Source organism: Sporothrix brasiliensis, assembly GCF_000820605.1.
Source record: "Sporothrix brasiliensis 5110 chromosome Unknown Cont20, whole genome shotgun sequence".
Taxonomy (NCBI): domain Eukaryota; kingdom Fungi; phylum Ascomycota; class Sordariomycetes; order Ophiostomatales; family Ophiostomataceae; genus Sporothrix; species Sporothrix brasiliensis.
In genome coordinates this window covers 1,577,928-1,592,807 of record NW_024467139.1, presented here as the reverse complement: position 1 = coordinate 1,592,807, position 14,880 = coordinate 1,577,928, and the positions used below count along the sequence as shown (strand labels likewise).

The 14,880-nt window shown below is 56.3% G+C and overlaps 4 protein-coding genes across 4 annotated transcripts; 2 read left to right on the top strand and 2 right to left on the bottom strand.

Moving 5' to 3' along the window:
• Positions 1-34: 34 nt before the first annotated feature.
• On the bottom strand, positions 35-1,528 carry SPBR_07180 (tRNA A64-2'-O-ribosylphosphate transferase; the record flags this gene model as incomplete). The annotated part of the gene is made up of 1 exon (XM_040765434.1): positions 35-1,528. One exon carries the CDS (start codon positions 1,526-1,528, stop codon positions 35-37), a length of 1,494 nt encoding a protein of 497 aa, XP_040616417.1.
• Positions 1,529-5,683: 4,155 nt separating this feature from the next.
• SPBR_06521 (uncharacterized protein) lies at positions 5,684-8,792 on the top strand (the record flags this gene model as incomplete). The annotated part of the gene is made up of 2 exons (XM_040764777.1): positions 5,684-5,750; positions 6,067-8,792. The coding sequence occupies 2 exons, from the start codon at positions 5,684-5,686 to the stop codon at positions 8,790-8,792; spliced, it is 2,793 nt and encodes a 930-aa protein (XP_040616416.1).
• A 935-nt stretch (positions 8,793-9,727) lies between these two features.
• SPBR_06732 (snRNP assembly protein) lies at positions 9,728-11,998 on the top strand (the record flags this gene model as incomplete). The annotated part of the gene is made up of 1 exon (XM_040764988.1): positions 9,728-11,998. The coding sequence occupies one exon, from the start codon at positions 9,728-9,730 to the stop codon at positions 11,996-11,998; it is 2,271 nt and encodes a 756-aa protein (XP_040616415.1).
• A 495-nt stretch (positions 11,999-12,493) lies between these two features.
• Positions 12,494-13,927, bottom strand: SPBR_07228 (translation initiation factor 4E; the record flags this gene model as incomplete). The annotated part of the gene is made up of 3 exons (XM_040765482.1): positions 12,494-12,848; positions 12,939-13,823; positions 13,899-13,927. The coding sequence occupies 3 exons, from the start codon at positions 13,925-13,927 to the stop codon at positions 12,494-12,496; spliced, it is 1,269 nt and encodes a 422-aa protein (XP_040616414.1).
• Positions 13,928-14,880: the final 953 nt, after the last annotated feature.

Genomic DNA, 14,880 nt, shown 5'->3' with positions numbered 1-14,880 from the left:
CAAGTGGTGCCAGCGTACCCCCCTGCCTCTCAGATCAGTCTATCAGGAAGCTGTTGACGCTCTGCAGGGTGGTCCGGCTGGGATTCGCGTGAGGCATGGCGGTCATGATGCGGGCCAGCCGCACGCGAATGACGTCTTTGTTGACAATTGTGACACGCGATGTAGCTGTCCGTGTTTTGCCCGACTCTTCGAAACAGTAACAAAGAAGAGCCAAGGCCGTGCCTACAGAGATGTCCCGTCCGGTCGGGCACAGTATGCGCACGCTCTTTATTGATGAGCACCCGTTTTCCTTCGTCAAGAAGTCCGAGACAAACTCGCAGATTTGGGAGAGCGCATGCCGCAGCGTCCGCCCAGCAATCTTATCTTGCTTGCCAAGTCCGACTTCAAGACTGGTGGGTGACCGCACCCACGTCACAGGCTCGGTCGTCTGGCGAACAAAGGCAATTTGACAGACTCCCGAGGACTCTTCCGGTGCTGTTGGTGGAGATGAGCCCGTCCACTGCCCGACGGAGAGGTGCGGCGTGATGACAGTCGCAGAAAACGTTGCGCCACCCTTGGAGACGGCGCTTTCGCTGCCGGCCTTGACAATCGCTGCGATCATTTCCGGCAGATCAGCCTCGGGCGTGTCGAGGAGCTTCTCGCAATTCGCCCAGAACAGGTCCGGAGTCAAGCCATGCGCCCAATTCTCGGTATCGTCAGCAGCGCCTTGTATGTAGTCAGCTTCCACTCCATCTTCAACGTCCTCGCCAGTTGGCGGAACGCGTGACGAGGTGCAGCACAGGACTACATTAAAGCGGTCGCGCAGGTGGTCGACATTAGGCCACGGCATGTCGGGCGTCACCCAAACAGGGCGCAGGGGTTTGCCGTTGGGCAGATTCTGCCGGCGCCACGCAATGGGGTCCGAGTCCGTCTCCTCCCCGAGTCGGAACACACCGAGCCCACCCAGAGCATCGACAAATGCGGGCACGCGTGCGAGCATCTGGCTGTGCTCGGACGCCGAGACGACACCAGGTGGTGTGTAGAGAGCTTGAGCGTCCGTCTGTTCTGCCTCGTTCCGGCCCTCTGGCACATGTGCAGGGAAGAGCGCTCGATTCAGCACACAGCACCACAGCGGAACCGTCTTGCTTAGCGCATCGGGCATGCGTTTTCCCCGGCGGGTGGAATCGACTAGTATGCAGCCGCCGCCTTTCTCGGGAGAGTCTCTGCAAAGCAGTGGCAGTATGTGCAAGTTGAGGCGGCGCGTGCTAAACTTCCACTGGCCTGTGTGGCCATCCGTGGACTTGAAGTAGGCCGAGCCGGCCTTGGAAGACACTGGAATATACCAGCTGCCACAGCGCTCGTTGGCGACCACGGGAAAGTCAGGGTAGCGCGCAGCCACGTCCGCCACAAAGGCGGCATCGCGGCAGATGGACTGCAAGCGGTGGGTGATGGACAGGTGAGACCGGCGGAGGTCGCCGAGAACGCGTGCAAAATTGTGGTTGGCCTGGTCCGAGGCAAATATCAAGCCCGCCGTCGCATCATCGGGCATGGTCATGCGAGGTGCGTCGCTGCGACGTGGGGAAGGGCACAGCGATCTGGCCGGCGGTAAGGAGCTCGAGGTGAGGCGAACATGAAGTTGAACAAATTTTCTTTCTTGGGTGGTAAACTGCCACTGTCGCTGATGTCCGCCCCACCACAGTTCATTTAGCATGTGCGGTCCACTAAAGGAAAGCTGTTAATAGTGATAGAGCCTGGCCGGATGTCGTGCTAAAGTAACTCCACCGCACTCAGCCTTTGGGATACTCTTTGAGAACGGCCTCTGTTTGTCAACAGAACAATTTCTGCTCCGTCGAATACTGTTCCAGCTTACCTTTTACTCTGTCATCGTATCCTCGCCACAACAAGTCTGCAAGCATTCAAATCGTTTCAAGCATAGCCACCTCGGGATTCCGCTGCAATGAAGATTCCAGCTGGCGCGCCAGTCTCCGGACTGGTCATGGTTACGTTTCTTTGCATGTGATCGGTATTGGTGCAAAGAAGTAGACAGAACCTCCGTATACACTGGGACATCGCGGACATACCATCGAGCTCTCTTGATTTCACACGGCGGCCCGGAGGATGTGGGCAGTCATAAATTGTGGTGGTCGACAGGTAGGGAAACTGGCCTCAGCTCGTCGACCTGACAGAGGCATAAAACGAGTTGGAGCTTGTGCTGCACAGTTCATGGCGGTGCTGGGCGTCCTGGATATCAAAGACTGAAGCTCATTCTTCAGTGCCGTGCTGGATGTTGCGGTGTGCCAATACGACGTCGTACTCAGTTGATGGTTGTCCCTCTCGTCTGTGAGGTGACGATGTGTCGTTGCGCACTCGCAAGTTCTCCGGCAAGAGGGTCTCCTGTGCTTCTCCTATTCGTCAGAACAGGCAAGTGGAAAGACGGGCTCCTTCCGTCTTCCATTCCTGCTCCTGGTCGCTGCTTCCTCGTAGGGCTGGCCAATGGCAGACCCTCACTTTGCATATTATCGGCACGCCAAGATGCGACTGCAGTTGTAAACTTTGGTCGATGCTGCCGATTTGGGTCGCTTGCTCCTGCCCGGCGTCATGATGCCTGCCAACCTTGTGCACTCTCTTTAACCGCACATTCCTTTATTATCCTTCTCTCACGATGCTCGCTCTGGTCTTCCTTTACGCACGACCCAATGCTTCGATCAACAATAGCGCATCGGACTGCAAGAGTTCAAACGAGGAGCAATTGTGGTCAACCGGCATGGGCTCCAGTTTTGTTACCCAGTTTTATTCCTGCCGTAGGGCTGAAATGGTGGGAGGGTCCACTGTTCCGTCACCCTTGAACGATTGACGAACCAGACGACCTCCTCTCCTCCTCTTCCATCACAGAGCAGAAATGCACAAGTGCAAACGATGAAGTGGGTGGCACAGCCATCGTCTGCTGCAGCCAAAACGAAGCACCCTTGCGGAACTGAAAACCAACCCTGAAAACAAGCCAGCACACGCGAAAATAGAGGAGCATGCACGACGGGTCCTGTCGTCCCTCGCCGGTTTTGTTCCACCAACGCACACCTAAATAAACACTGCAGGACAGAAAAAGAGGAGAATAAGAAAAACGGTGGCAAAGACTGGATCGTCCTGTGCCTCGATTTTCCTGTCCTAGAGATCTGCGTTGCGAAAGGACACGGCCGCTCTTTGTGCAACGTGACATGAAGTCGTGCTGGTGCGCCCACTAGATGCGGGCGCAGTCGGACGTACATCTCCTCATCACCACAACGACTTCGCTTGCTGCAACGGTCGCTCGAGTGTGGCACGCATCCCACGGTGGGTTTCCGAAGACTGGACCAGACCCAACCAAGCAACCAAGCAACCAAGTCCCCTCACTTGCAGTCTTGTGCGATCGTATGCCGAATCGTATGCGAAGAGAAAGGGGTGGAATAAGACAGGACAGCACAACAAGATTATAAAAAGACACATCTCGGCTCCTGTCGAATCCTGTCAACTCGCACAACGCTGTCTGTCTCTGTCGTCTTTGCGTCCTACGTTTCACGCCTTCTCTTTCTCCCCTGTCCTTTCGTACATTAATATTACGGTGCCCCTCGTGTGTGTCGTCTCTGTGCGTATTTCTGCTTGTCTTTGTTTTTGTTTCTGGTGTTGTTTCTTTTTCTACTCACCCTTTCCTCTGCTCTACTTCTACTTCGGCTCATTTGGAGTTCATTTCGCAGCTGCTCCAAGAACGATCTTTGCCCCGTTTCGCCTTCTCAAAAAAGCAGTACAGGACATGGTGCTACTCTCCTAGGATCTCCTAAAGTAAGTTTTCCTTATTATATAGGAGCACTGATGCTTTCTCGCACTGCTTTCTCCCTGGGCTGCTTCTCCGATTGGAACGTCGTTGGGGCGCTTTTTGTCGCCTGTTGAATGTGACAGCTCATCAGTCCTGGTGCCTCACCTTGGCCTTGTTGTTCGACGAAGACTTGTCCTGTTAGTCTCCCCTGAGTATTAGAAGGAAAGAGAGAAAGACAAAATGAAATGAAACTAGCCTTTCCCACGCAGCGACAAAGCGAGACACGTCTGCAAGGGCAAGGGCCCAGGCCGCAGAGACGAAAAGGAGAGAGCCGATGAAAGTAATCTAACAACAAGAAGCAGAACACGACCCAAGACAGCAGTCGAAACAGCATCACGAGCAGCGCGCCCCTTACCCTTACCCAGCGTTGCGTCTGCCGCAATCGCCGTCTTTCAGCAATTCACCGGTCTTAAGCTTTCGAAAGAGAGGCCAGACACGTTAACCTTCTTGAGACACTGTTGGTAGCTCTGATATCTCCCCACTCTAGCTACATGGAAGCAGCTTTGTCACATTCACCGTGTCTTTCTTCGCTTCCTTCCTCGCTTACCCCCCACGCTTTTGCTTTTACGGCCCTTCTACCCTTCCGTCTCGTTCGACCACTTCGCCGTCTCACGCTCTCACCTCGAACTCATTCGTCCGTAACCATCCACTCCATCTTACAGCGCATTGCACGGTCCCTGCACGCTCACCCGCCAACCTTAGCCTAGCACTACATTTACTTCACACGAGGAGTACGTTGGGTTGCGACTTCACGTGCATTTCCGTCTGTCCAATCTGCTTGCTCCGTGAAGATTCTTAAAAGGCCGCTGGTGAAGCAGGAGATGACTCCCTAATTTCAAGAGACGGTGGGAAAAGAAGAAAAGAAAAGGGGTAAAAATTGGAAAAAAGAATGACAAGGGTAAGCAGGCCGTAAGCGCGTCAAACGACAACAAGTTGGTACGGGGCATAAGATTTCACACGTTCCCTCCCACTTCCTTTCGGATTGCCATTCCTTCTTCCGCTGCCTGCCCTCACAGAAGCACAGGCTTGGCCTTTGCTCCTTCCCCTCATCGAATCGAATAAACAACGAGGACGCACACACGGAAACTGTTCGACGAACGCCCTCGATCCCACCTTCCATGCAAAAATCTCCATCATCTCCACTTTGGCAGCTCCAACAATCTGGGCCATTGCCTTTCAGAGAAATAGTGCAGAACGGTGGGAGAGTCAAAAATACAACAGAGACGGGAAAATCAGGCACGAGCAAAACAGCTAGAAGGGAACGATGCAGCTATTCATTGACGCACGCCGTTCCCCACAATCTGTTTGCGATTGCGACTAGTTTCCTTTTACTCTAGCGAGAGAACTTGTATAACTGCTAACGTCGCATACTACGCCTCGTTGTCTCTTTCCCTCTGTAGCCTCTTGCGGCTCTCGTTCTCGACTTCCGCACTCCTTCTGTATCGGGGTGTTTTCGCCACAATAATCGTCAGATTGATAATTCTCGTCGGAAAGAACAATCCACCGCACCTTCCCTGATGCACCCCCCGAGTCACTGTACACTTTCTTGCTCACACCTCCTCAGACCTCCTCATCTTTTCTCCCCCTGCAACGACATCTGATTAAACATTCAGTTTACTACCCCGTGCGCAACCACCGGACGCGACCACCGGCAACACGTTCTCGAAAGGACCGGAGTCGGCAGGAGATCAAAAACCACACCGACCGTACCGAAAAACAAACTCGGTAGTAACGCGCGGCCTGTATCTAGAGTCGATCGCGAAGGGACAAGAGACAGAGTCCCTGTCCAGACTTCTTCTCTTGTCCACCCCTTTGGTTCGCCACTGAAACTTGGGCGTCCATGCTGCACGTCATCCCATGGCCGTCCCGCCGACTCTGTCACACATCAACGTCCCGTCCACACCCGCTGTTGCACCACCACCGGGTGGTCCCGGACAGCTATGACACCGATCCCGTCCAACGACTCCTCCGCCTCCTCCACCTCCCCCGTCTCCCCTTCCCCAGCAACAGCCGGCCCTTCCAACGGCCCTTCTGACCAAAACGCGCCCACTGACACAACAAAGCGGGTACGCTCAAGCCGCCCGAAAGTCAAGACTGGCTGCAGCAACTGCAAGTACGTTTATCCTCGCTTTGCGCGTGCCCGTGCGTGTGCTCACAGGTCTCTAACTTTGACAGAGCACGAAGAATCAAATGCGACGAGAAGCGGCCTGCATGCACACAGTGCGTGCGCTCCAAAAAAGTATGCGCCGGCTACCCGCCGCCGCCCCGCGGCTCGCGGCCTTTTGAGGAGGTTCTCATTGCACCTCGCCCGACTCTGTTGGCCGCCGCTGCTCCGTTGGCCGTGGCGCCGGTAGCACCAGTGGTCCCCGCTGTCGCTGGCGCTGCCCCCAAACCCTATCCGTTGTCGCAGAGCCGCTTCCCAACGGAATCGACGTACGTGCAAGCATATCACCAAACGCAGCAACAGCCGTCTCAGCCTCTACAAATGGTACAGCCGCGCCTTCTCGCCGACGCTCAGTTGCAATCGGAGTCACAAGCGCCATCGCCACCGCAATCGCAGCCTTCTTCTGCTGCCCAACCCAAGCAAGCGCAGGCTGCATCCCGTACGCGGCAAATCACGCTGCGTCGGGCCCAGAAGTTGCAACAGCGCCGCAATGCGCCACCGTATATCCCCATCGCTGCCATCGCCGCAGCCTCCGGGTACACCATCATATACCACCCTTCCATCAACCTCCCCTTCACGCAGCAGGAAGGTCTCTACTTCCAACTCTTTCGTATGCAGACCGCCAGCGAGCTGTCGGGCTTTTTTGACGACGTCTTTTGGTCTCGCCTCGTGCTGGTTGAGTGTCACTCCGAGGCAGCCATTCGCCATGCCGTCGTCGCCCTCGGAGCTCTCTACAAAACTCTCGAGGCCACCACGGAATCTCCGCCCACGTCGCCCGCGGATACCGATGTCGATCGAAACGACAATGCCCGCGTCCACTGGCAAGTCGCCCTCAGACAATACTCGGACGCCTGTCACGAGCTGCGGATTATTGACAACGACGACGAGCGCGCCCAGCGCACCCGCCTCATGGCCAGCGTCCTGCTGGCTTGCTTCGACTCGTTCATTGGCCACCACAGGCATGCCATCATCCAGATCCAGACCGGTCTCGGCCTACTCCACCGCCTGCGTGTCGAGCGCCGCACCTCACTCACCGACGCTGGCACCGCGTCGAGCACCGCCTCGGAGCCTGTCGAGAACGAGCTGACGCAAATGTTTACCCGCCTCGCCATCCAGGCCAAGTCGTATGACATGGCTTTCCACTTCCCCCAGCCGTACGTTGTCCAACTTTTGTCCCCTGGCAGTACCACCAGCAATACCCTGAGAAACACAAGCGACACCACCAGCGGCAATACCATGACACCTTCCCCCGCGACACCCGGCAACACGGAAACCTCGGCGGCGGGCGCCTCCGCGTCATCGGACACGGCACCCTCGCCGCCTTCGACTGGCTCCCCAACCGCGTCATCCAACGCAAATACAGCCGAAGCCGCTCTGCCGACGTCCACACACCAAAAAGCCATTCCGGACCAATTTGCGTCCCTTCGCGAGGCGCGGCAGTCATGGGACATGTTGCTGGAGCACATCTTCCGCTACATGGAAATGATGCTGCAGTACGCCAAGGGGCCACCCAACTTGCTTCCAGCGTCGATGAAGAGCCACGGCGCACTCTTCATGATGTACATGGAATCCTGGTCCAATGCCTTTGAGCCTCTGCTTATCAGCCGCTCCCACCCAGGTGTCAGCAGCCAGGAAAAGGCCGCCATCGCGGTCCTCAAGATGTTCCAAGTCATGGGCGTGATCCTCTACGTGATGACCTTTAGCGACTCCGAGATGATGTTTGATGCCTACCAGCAGCAGTTCCAGAAAATTGTCGACCTTGCAAGCGAAGTCGTCGGCGACGAGGAGCGCCGCGCCGCCTCGAACCGCTGTCCTGACCCGACGCGGTGTGTCCACCACTACCACACCACCCACCCCCAAGACCCGAACTCCGCGGGTCCCGGTAGTAGTGGCGACTACGACGCCTGCCACGGATTCTATTTCCACACCAGCCATATCAAGGCCAGCTTCAGCGCTGATCTGGGCATTGTGCCGCCTCTGTACGTTGTCGCCACCAAGTCACGCGACCGGGTGCTGCGCCGCCAGGCCATTCAGTTGCTGCGCAGCAGCGCGCGCCGCGAGGGCATGTGGGACAGCGAGCTGGCGGCCCGCATTGCCATGTGGGTAGTAAATATTGAGGAAGAAGGCGAAGAAGCTGAGTTCTACGAGGCTCTGCAGCGCTACGACCACCATGATGCCAATCTGGGTATGGGCGTGGAAATCGGTATGGGTTTAGATCTCGGATTTGGTATGGATCCGGGTCCAGGCCCAGGTCTCGGCCCAGATACAAGCAGTGCCATGCGAAGCGGCAGTACCGGTCGCGGCAGCCCGATGTCGCCGGCCTCTTTTCTACCACAGCCGCCGCCTCTCCAGTCACAGAATTCGCAACAAACATCGACGTCCAGAAGCAGTTCAGTCGAGTTTGGTAGCGTGCCACTCGGACCCGGCGGCAATGCGCGCTGGGATATGCGCCGAGCGAGCCAAGCGTCCGTCTTGCACACGAAAAGCGGCATGAGTAGCTCGATTCCAATCACCTCGCCGCAAGACTTGACGTCTCTGCCCCCGTCAACGCCGCTCGCACCGCCGCAGCAATTGTCGCCGCCCCTTCCCGTGTCGGCGTTTTCCCACATCACGGCGCCACTCGACCCCAACATACCGTACTATATGCAGACCCAACACCCTATCCCGGCCGAGAAGCGCATTCTTGTGAAAACCTGCGAGTTTGACCTGCGCGAGCGCACGGCAACGCTCACGTGCGGGACGCGCGGTCTGGCAGCCGGCGTGTTAGACACCAAGACCCGCCAGACCGAGTTCAAGTGGTGATGATTTTCGACGAAAATAAGACGACAGCTTCCATCGTGTTTTTGTTTCCTTTAATTTTTTGGAGTGGACACGTTTTGCTTTGGGGTTTTCGTGAGCGGCGTACGGTTGTGCCAAATTGGATTTTATATACCCACAGGATGTCAATTTTGGGAAAGCAATTTACAAGATTGCCAGACGGCAGTGTACAGAATAAAGTTTTGTCAGTTTGCACTCTCATTTTCTCATTCATTGTTTTAGGTCGCGATGTGGCTACATCATCGTATAAGTGTTACGTCTTTTATCTTAAATTGATTTTTAATTAATTTCAAAAAAAAATCTCGCAAAATATCCCTTTTGGAGTACTATTTAAACTCGTCGTAAATAGCATACGTTATAAGTTGACCTCTACTTCCGTTTTATTTTATTTTATTTATTTGACAAGTCTGACACACATTCGACTTTCTGCTCTTGCCTGGAAAACAAGTCAAATCTCGCAAGTGCAGTGGAGGAAGCTACCCAAAGCTGTGGCTGCACCAACAAAGGTGGGGCCGTTTGGTAGCACTTTCTGACTCTGCAGGCGGGCACAGACAACTGGCAGGCGCGAGGCGCGCGGCGCTAGCGAGGAAGGGAAAAAAGCAGGAACGACACAGCAGCAGACAACTTCAAACCAAAAAGCTGTGAGCAAGGCAAAACAGCCCGACGTCAACTTCCACCATTCCACTATTTCGACAACGGCAATCAATTTTGGGCACTGTCGTTTCTCGATCACGACACCAAACGTCCCGGGCTCGAGTCTCGCCAATCTTGAATAGTCGGTGCGCGAATTCTGACGCCAACGCCTGCAGCCTCGCCCCTTGACAGAGACGCACCGCGATTGTGATTCTGTGCGCATCGCCACGCAACATCACGACATTTCTCGCCGGTCCCCACACTCCCTTTTAGCGCCCCATTACAGTATGGCGAAACGGCGCGCGGCCGAAGACCTCGACGCGATGGAGGGTGTGACGTCGCCGGCACCCAAGAAGCAGAGGAACGACGGCCGCGACGAGCGGCTCAACGGAGGCATAGCGCGCGGCGAACAGACCGGAGGAGACGCAAGCGAAGACGGCACACGGACAGAGGGAAGGACAGAAGAAGACGACTCGGACGAGGAGGATGACACGAGCGTGGCCGGACCGCTACGCCAGGCGGCACCAACGGCCGGATACGACGATCTCTACCTCGACTCGATCGACCGGCACGTGCTCGACTTTGACTTTGAGAAGCTGTGCTCTGTGTCTCTGTCACACATCAACGTCTACGCCTGCCTCGTGTGTGGCCGCTACTACCAGGGCCGTGGGCCCAAGTCGCACGCCTACTTCCACGCGCTCGACGACGGTCACCACGTCTTCATCAATATGCAGACCCAGCGCGTCTACGTTTTGCCCGAGGGCTACGAGGTGCTGAGCCGCTCGCTCGACGACATCAAGTTTGTGGCCGACCCTCGGTACACGCGCAGCGACGTGGCCCAGCTTGACCGGCGGTCGGCGGGCAGCAAGATTTGCTACACTCTGGCAGGCAAGCCGTATACCCCGGGCTTTGTGGGCATGAACAACATCAAAGAGAACGACTACCTCAACGTTGTTGTCCAGGCACTGGCCCACGTGCCTCCGCTGCGCAATTTCCTGTTGCTCGACGAGTTCCCTGCGACCACGGCGAGCCACACCAACGCCGAGCTCGTCAAGCGCTTTGGTCTGCTCGTACGCAAGATCTGGAACCCGCGCGCGTTTAAAGCCCATGTATCGCCTCACGAGCTGCTGCAAGAGGTGGCCCTGCGTTCCAACCGGCGCTTCACTTTGACCGCCCAGGCCGACCCCGTCGATTTCCTCACCTGGTTCCTCAACCACTTGCATCTGGGCCTCGGCGGCAGCCGCACGCGGCCCGGCTCTTCTATTGTCCAGCGCGTTTTCCAGGGCAAGGTGCGTGTTGAGTCGGAGAAGCTCGAGGCCGTGGGTGCGTCAGCAGCAGCAGCGGCGGCGGCGGCGGCAGCGGCAGCGGCGGCAAAAAATGCAGAGACCGATGGCTTCCAGCAACTCCCAGTACCATCTGCAGATGCCATGATGATCGACGCACCTTTGCCTGTCAGGCCTGGCTCCATGGCGCCGCCGCCACCGCCTGGCTTGGCCTCCCACCCCTTGCACCATCAGCCGCCTCCGCCAGGTACGAGCGCGCCTGGTCAGGGGCAGTTTGGACAACCGCCGCCGCCGGGTGTCTCCTCAGGTTCGGGCATATTGTCCATGCCGCCACCACCAATGGCACCGCCTGGTGTGCCGGCTACGGGACATCATTCCGCTCTTCCTCCACCTCCCAGCTCACTCCCCCCACCGCCTGTCTTTTCTGGCCAGCAGCCGCAAGACCAGGGCCAACCACCACCAGCACCACCATCAGCACCATCACAACCACCATCAACGACCACTGTGTCCTCCGCCCCTGCCGGCCCACCGGGACCGACTGTGGATATCAACCGCTTCCTGCTGCTAACCCTCGACCTACCCCCGGCACCGCTGTTCCAGGACGAGCAAGAGCGCAACATCATTCCCCAAGTGGCACTCACCACGCTGCTGGGCAAATACGATGGCCAGTCCGCTCAATCTGCCCGCATCGACCAGTCCGATGTGCGGCGCCGCTTCCAGCTTCAGGGCCCCCTCCCGCCTTACCTCATCCTGCACATGAAACGTTTCTCCGTCAACAAGTTTATCACAGAGCGCAACCCGACCATTGTCACTTTCGACCCGCGTGGCCTCGACATGAGACCATACGTTGAGGGCGCTGCTGGCGGCGAGGACGACGATGCGTATCTGTACGACCTCGTGGCCAATGTCGTACACGAGGCCGAGCGTGTGCGGGGCGATGACGTTGCTGTCGACTCGGCTGAGGAGCGACGCACATGGAAGGTTCAGCTGCGCGACCGATCGGGCGCCACGACGGCGGTGAATGCCACCAACAGCAACGGCACTGCTGCCACACCCACAGACAATGAAGAAGACAAGTGGGTCGTCGCTCAGGACCTGTTTGTCGAGCCGGTTGCCGGCGAGCTGCTGTACCTGGCCGAGTCGTACATTCAGATCTGGGAGCGGCGACGGAAGCTAGGCAGTGTCGGCAACGGCGTAGCTGCTGCTGGCAAAGGCAAAGCGAAGGCAAAGCCGTCTACGGCATCGGCAAATGGCGCAGGCAAAGCAAAAGCGTAATGGGCAATGGAAAAGACAATGGACAATGTAGCATGCGCAATAGCATTTTCCGGCCTGGCTAGATAGGCGTGGAAGATAAATGACAATCTTTAAAAAATATTAATATATACATTGAACATAATGGGTGAAAATGGAGAAACGAAACCAACGTCAATGGAAGCCATGAAATGCCAGGCTGCTGGTAGAAGAAAAAAAAGGCCAGAAAACAGTCAACAAAGATGGTAATGGGAGTAAAAATAGTAGTCGCAGTAGTAATATACACAAAGGCCCATTTCCTTTTCTGAATTTTGCTCTCCTTTGGTATGGTCTGCCACCTAATAGACTCCATCCGCCTCCTTTCCTAGCCTATTCTCACACACACCAACAAAAATCCAAGACAGAACAAAGGTAGATGAATCACCCCTCAAAACATCAATAAAGCGCCATGGACAAAAACTTGCGTGGGTGCAGCATCCTCTGCAGGAAAAATTCGCTTGCGGCCGTGTGATCACCCTCCTACGGCGTGCCGTGCGCGTGTAATTGCTGGTCGTCACCGCCGCCACCAGATGTTGTCGCTGAAGCCCGCGCAGAGTACGGAAGCTTCCCTGAGCGCCGGTCAGACTGGTGGTTTTGATGTTGGTGCTGATGCTGGTTGTAGTTGTTGTGGTTATGGTTGTGATGGTTGTTATGATGCTGGTTGTTGTGGTGGTTGTTGTGATGCTGGTTGTTGGTGCCGCCGCTGTTGTGGTGTTGGTTCGACTTGTCGCGTCGTGATTCTTCAATGGCCGACCGTTGCTGGATTGATGAATCGTGGCTCTTCCAGTCCATCTTCGTCTCCAGCGGGAATCCGAGGGCTCTCCGCATGGTTTCACTAGACCAGGTTGTTAGGATACAGGGTGAATACACAAGACATGCTACAGAGAGAGCGAGAGAGAGGGAGACGGAGAGGCTCAAAACGTACCGAATCTTCAACACGCGGCTGCCGTCGGTGCGCGTCCAGACACTTAGAATGTCCTCGCCGTTGCGCACACTGAGAACGGCACCGCACACCTCGTCCGACGCATCTCCAAACTGGTCGCCGATAATGGCAAACAAAAGATCCTCCCAGTATCGATCCGCCACGCCCTTCTTCAGCCGCACAATCCACTTGCCGCCCTTGCGGTTCTCGGCGTCTTCCCAAATCGGCCTGATGCCGTTGCGGAAGAAGTGGTAGTCCGCCACCAACGGCAGTGTGGACGGACGCTTCAGGTGCGTGTACACAGCAAAAAAGTCTTCCACCGAGCTGACGGTGGCCACCGGGTGGAGAGTCTTCTCGTACTCAATGTAGCCATTGGCTTTGCTAATCGGCGGCCGGAACCAAAACACCCATTCGTTGCGTAGCAAGTACCGCTGGTTCTTGTCCGCTGGTGGCGCCGCGTCCGCTGCCGCAGTTCCCGCCGCTCCTGGTGCAGCTGCGCCGCCAACAGCCGCCGGCCGCGGCGTGGCAGCAGACGATTTCTCGCCTGCTGCGGCCGGTGCAGACGTGCCGGACGTTGCGGATTTGAAGCCCACATCAAAGGGGTTCCCTGGTGATTTGGGCGTCTTGGCCGAGGAGCCGAAACTGGAGAATGCGCCCGATCCCAGGCCAAAGGCACTGGATGCAGGACCGCCGGGGCTCATGATGCGGCTGCCACCCGGCGTGGTGGCCGTATTAAAAGGATTGGCCTTGCCTCCATGCGACGAGCTGTCACCGCCGAATCGTCGAGGGAGGGTCGTGTTGCGTGTGGTCGAAGGAGAGGCAGCAGGCGCGTCGCCAAAGCTGCCGATGGAAGGGCTCGTGTTTGTGGAGAGAGAGAGCTTGTTGGAGCTGGGACGGAAAGAACATACGTGGTTAGCAAGCAAGTCGGAAATGACGAAAACTTGATACAGACGGTCAACTCACTTGGTACGACGGCCGTAGAGACTATCCATTGGGCCTGATGTTTTGGGGGCAATGATTAAAGAGGGAGAGATAATGTACACGGGGCGGGACGAGGGAACGGCGCCCAAAAATCAGACGGCAAAAGGAGTAACAGATTCGCAGTCAAAGCAGTCGAAGTGGTTCGGTGTTTGTTGGCAAAGGTAACACGATGACGGATGTGTGTGACGAGTTTCGACGACCGTAGGCGAAGAGCGCGGTAGTAGAAGAGAATGAAGGAATTAAAAACGAACAAAAGAGTAATAAAGTAGCAATGGCAATGTAGGCAAGAAGCGGAGATCAGGTTTCAAAACAAAGTCAAAGAGGTCAATGCAAGTGCAGCGTGCATAAAAAGGGCATATGTGCAGAAAGGCAACGAGCGCTATGAGAGAAGATGGTCGCGGCGATCAAGAACGTCGAAGGCGGATGTGTGCTCTGCGATCGAGAGGTACAGAGGGAGGCAGCAGTCGAGGCTATGGGTTGAAGACGGTCGTGAGGAGGGCGGCGACAGAGCACCGGTAGGCGGCGGCAACCTGTCGCTCAATGAGACAGGCTCTGACCTGGGTGCGTCCTCTTTTCCGATCTCGTCCTTCTCGGGCCACCGTTGTAACTCTGTTCGTTTCTTTCTCTTGAAGTGCGAGTCGTGTGATCAGGTTGTCTTGTATTTGTCTACCAGTGCAGCGGTTCGCGGGGAAGAAATGCGTGCGCGTGCAAATCTGTGGCGGCAGGGGTGGCGGACGTAGAAAAAACGACGAGTTCGATGGGCGGTGTTGCGAATGTGACTTGTTGTACGTGTCTGTATGTGTGTCGTGGAGGCGTTTCGAAAAGGCGGACAGTTGTTGAGTTGAGGTAAAAAAAATAGAACAGGTGATGGTACAGAAGGTGGAAAGAGAATGGGGGAAAACTGGAAACAGGAATGCAAATGGAGGGAAGGCGCAGATTGGAGATCAGGAAAGAACGAAGAAAA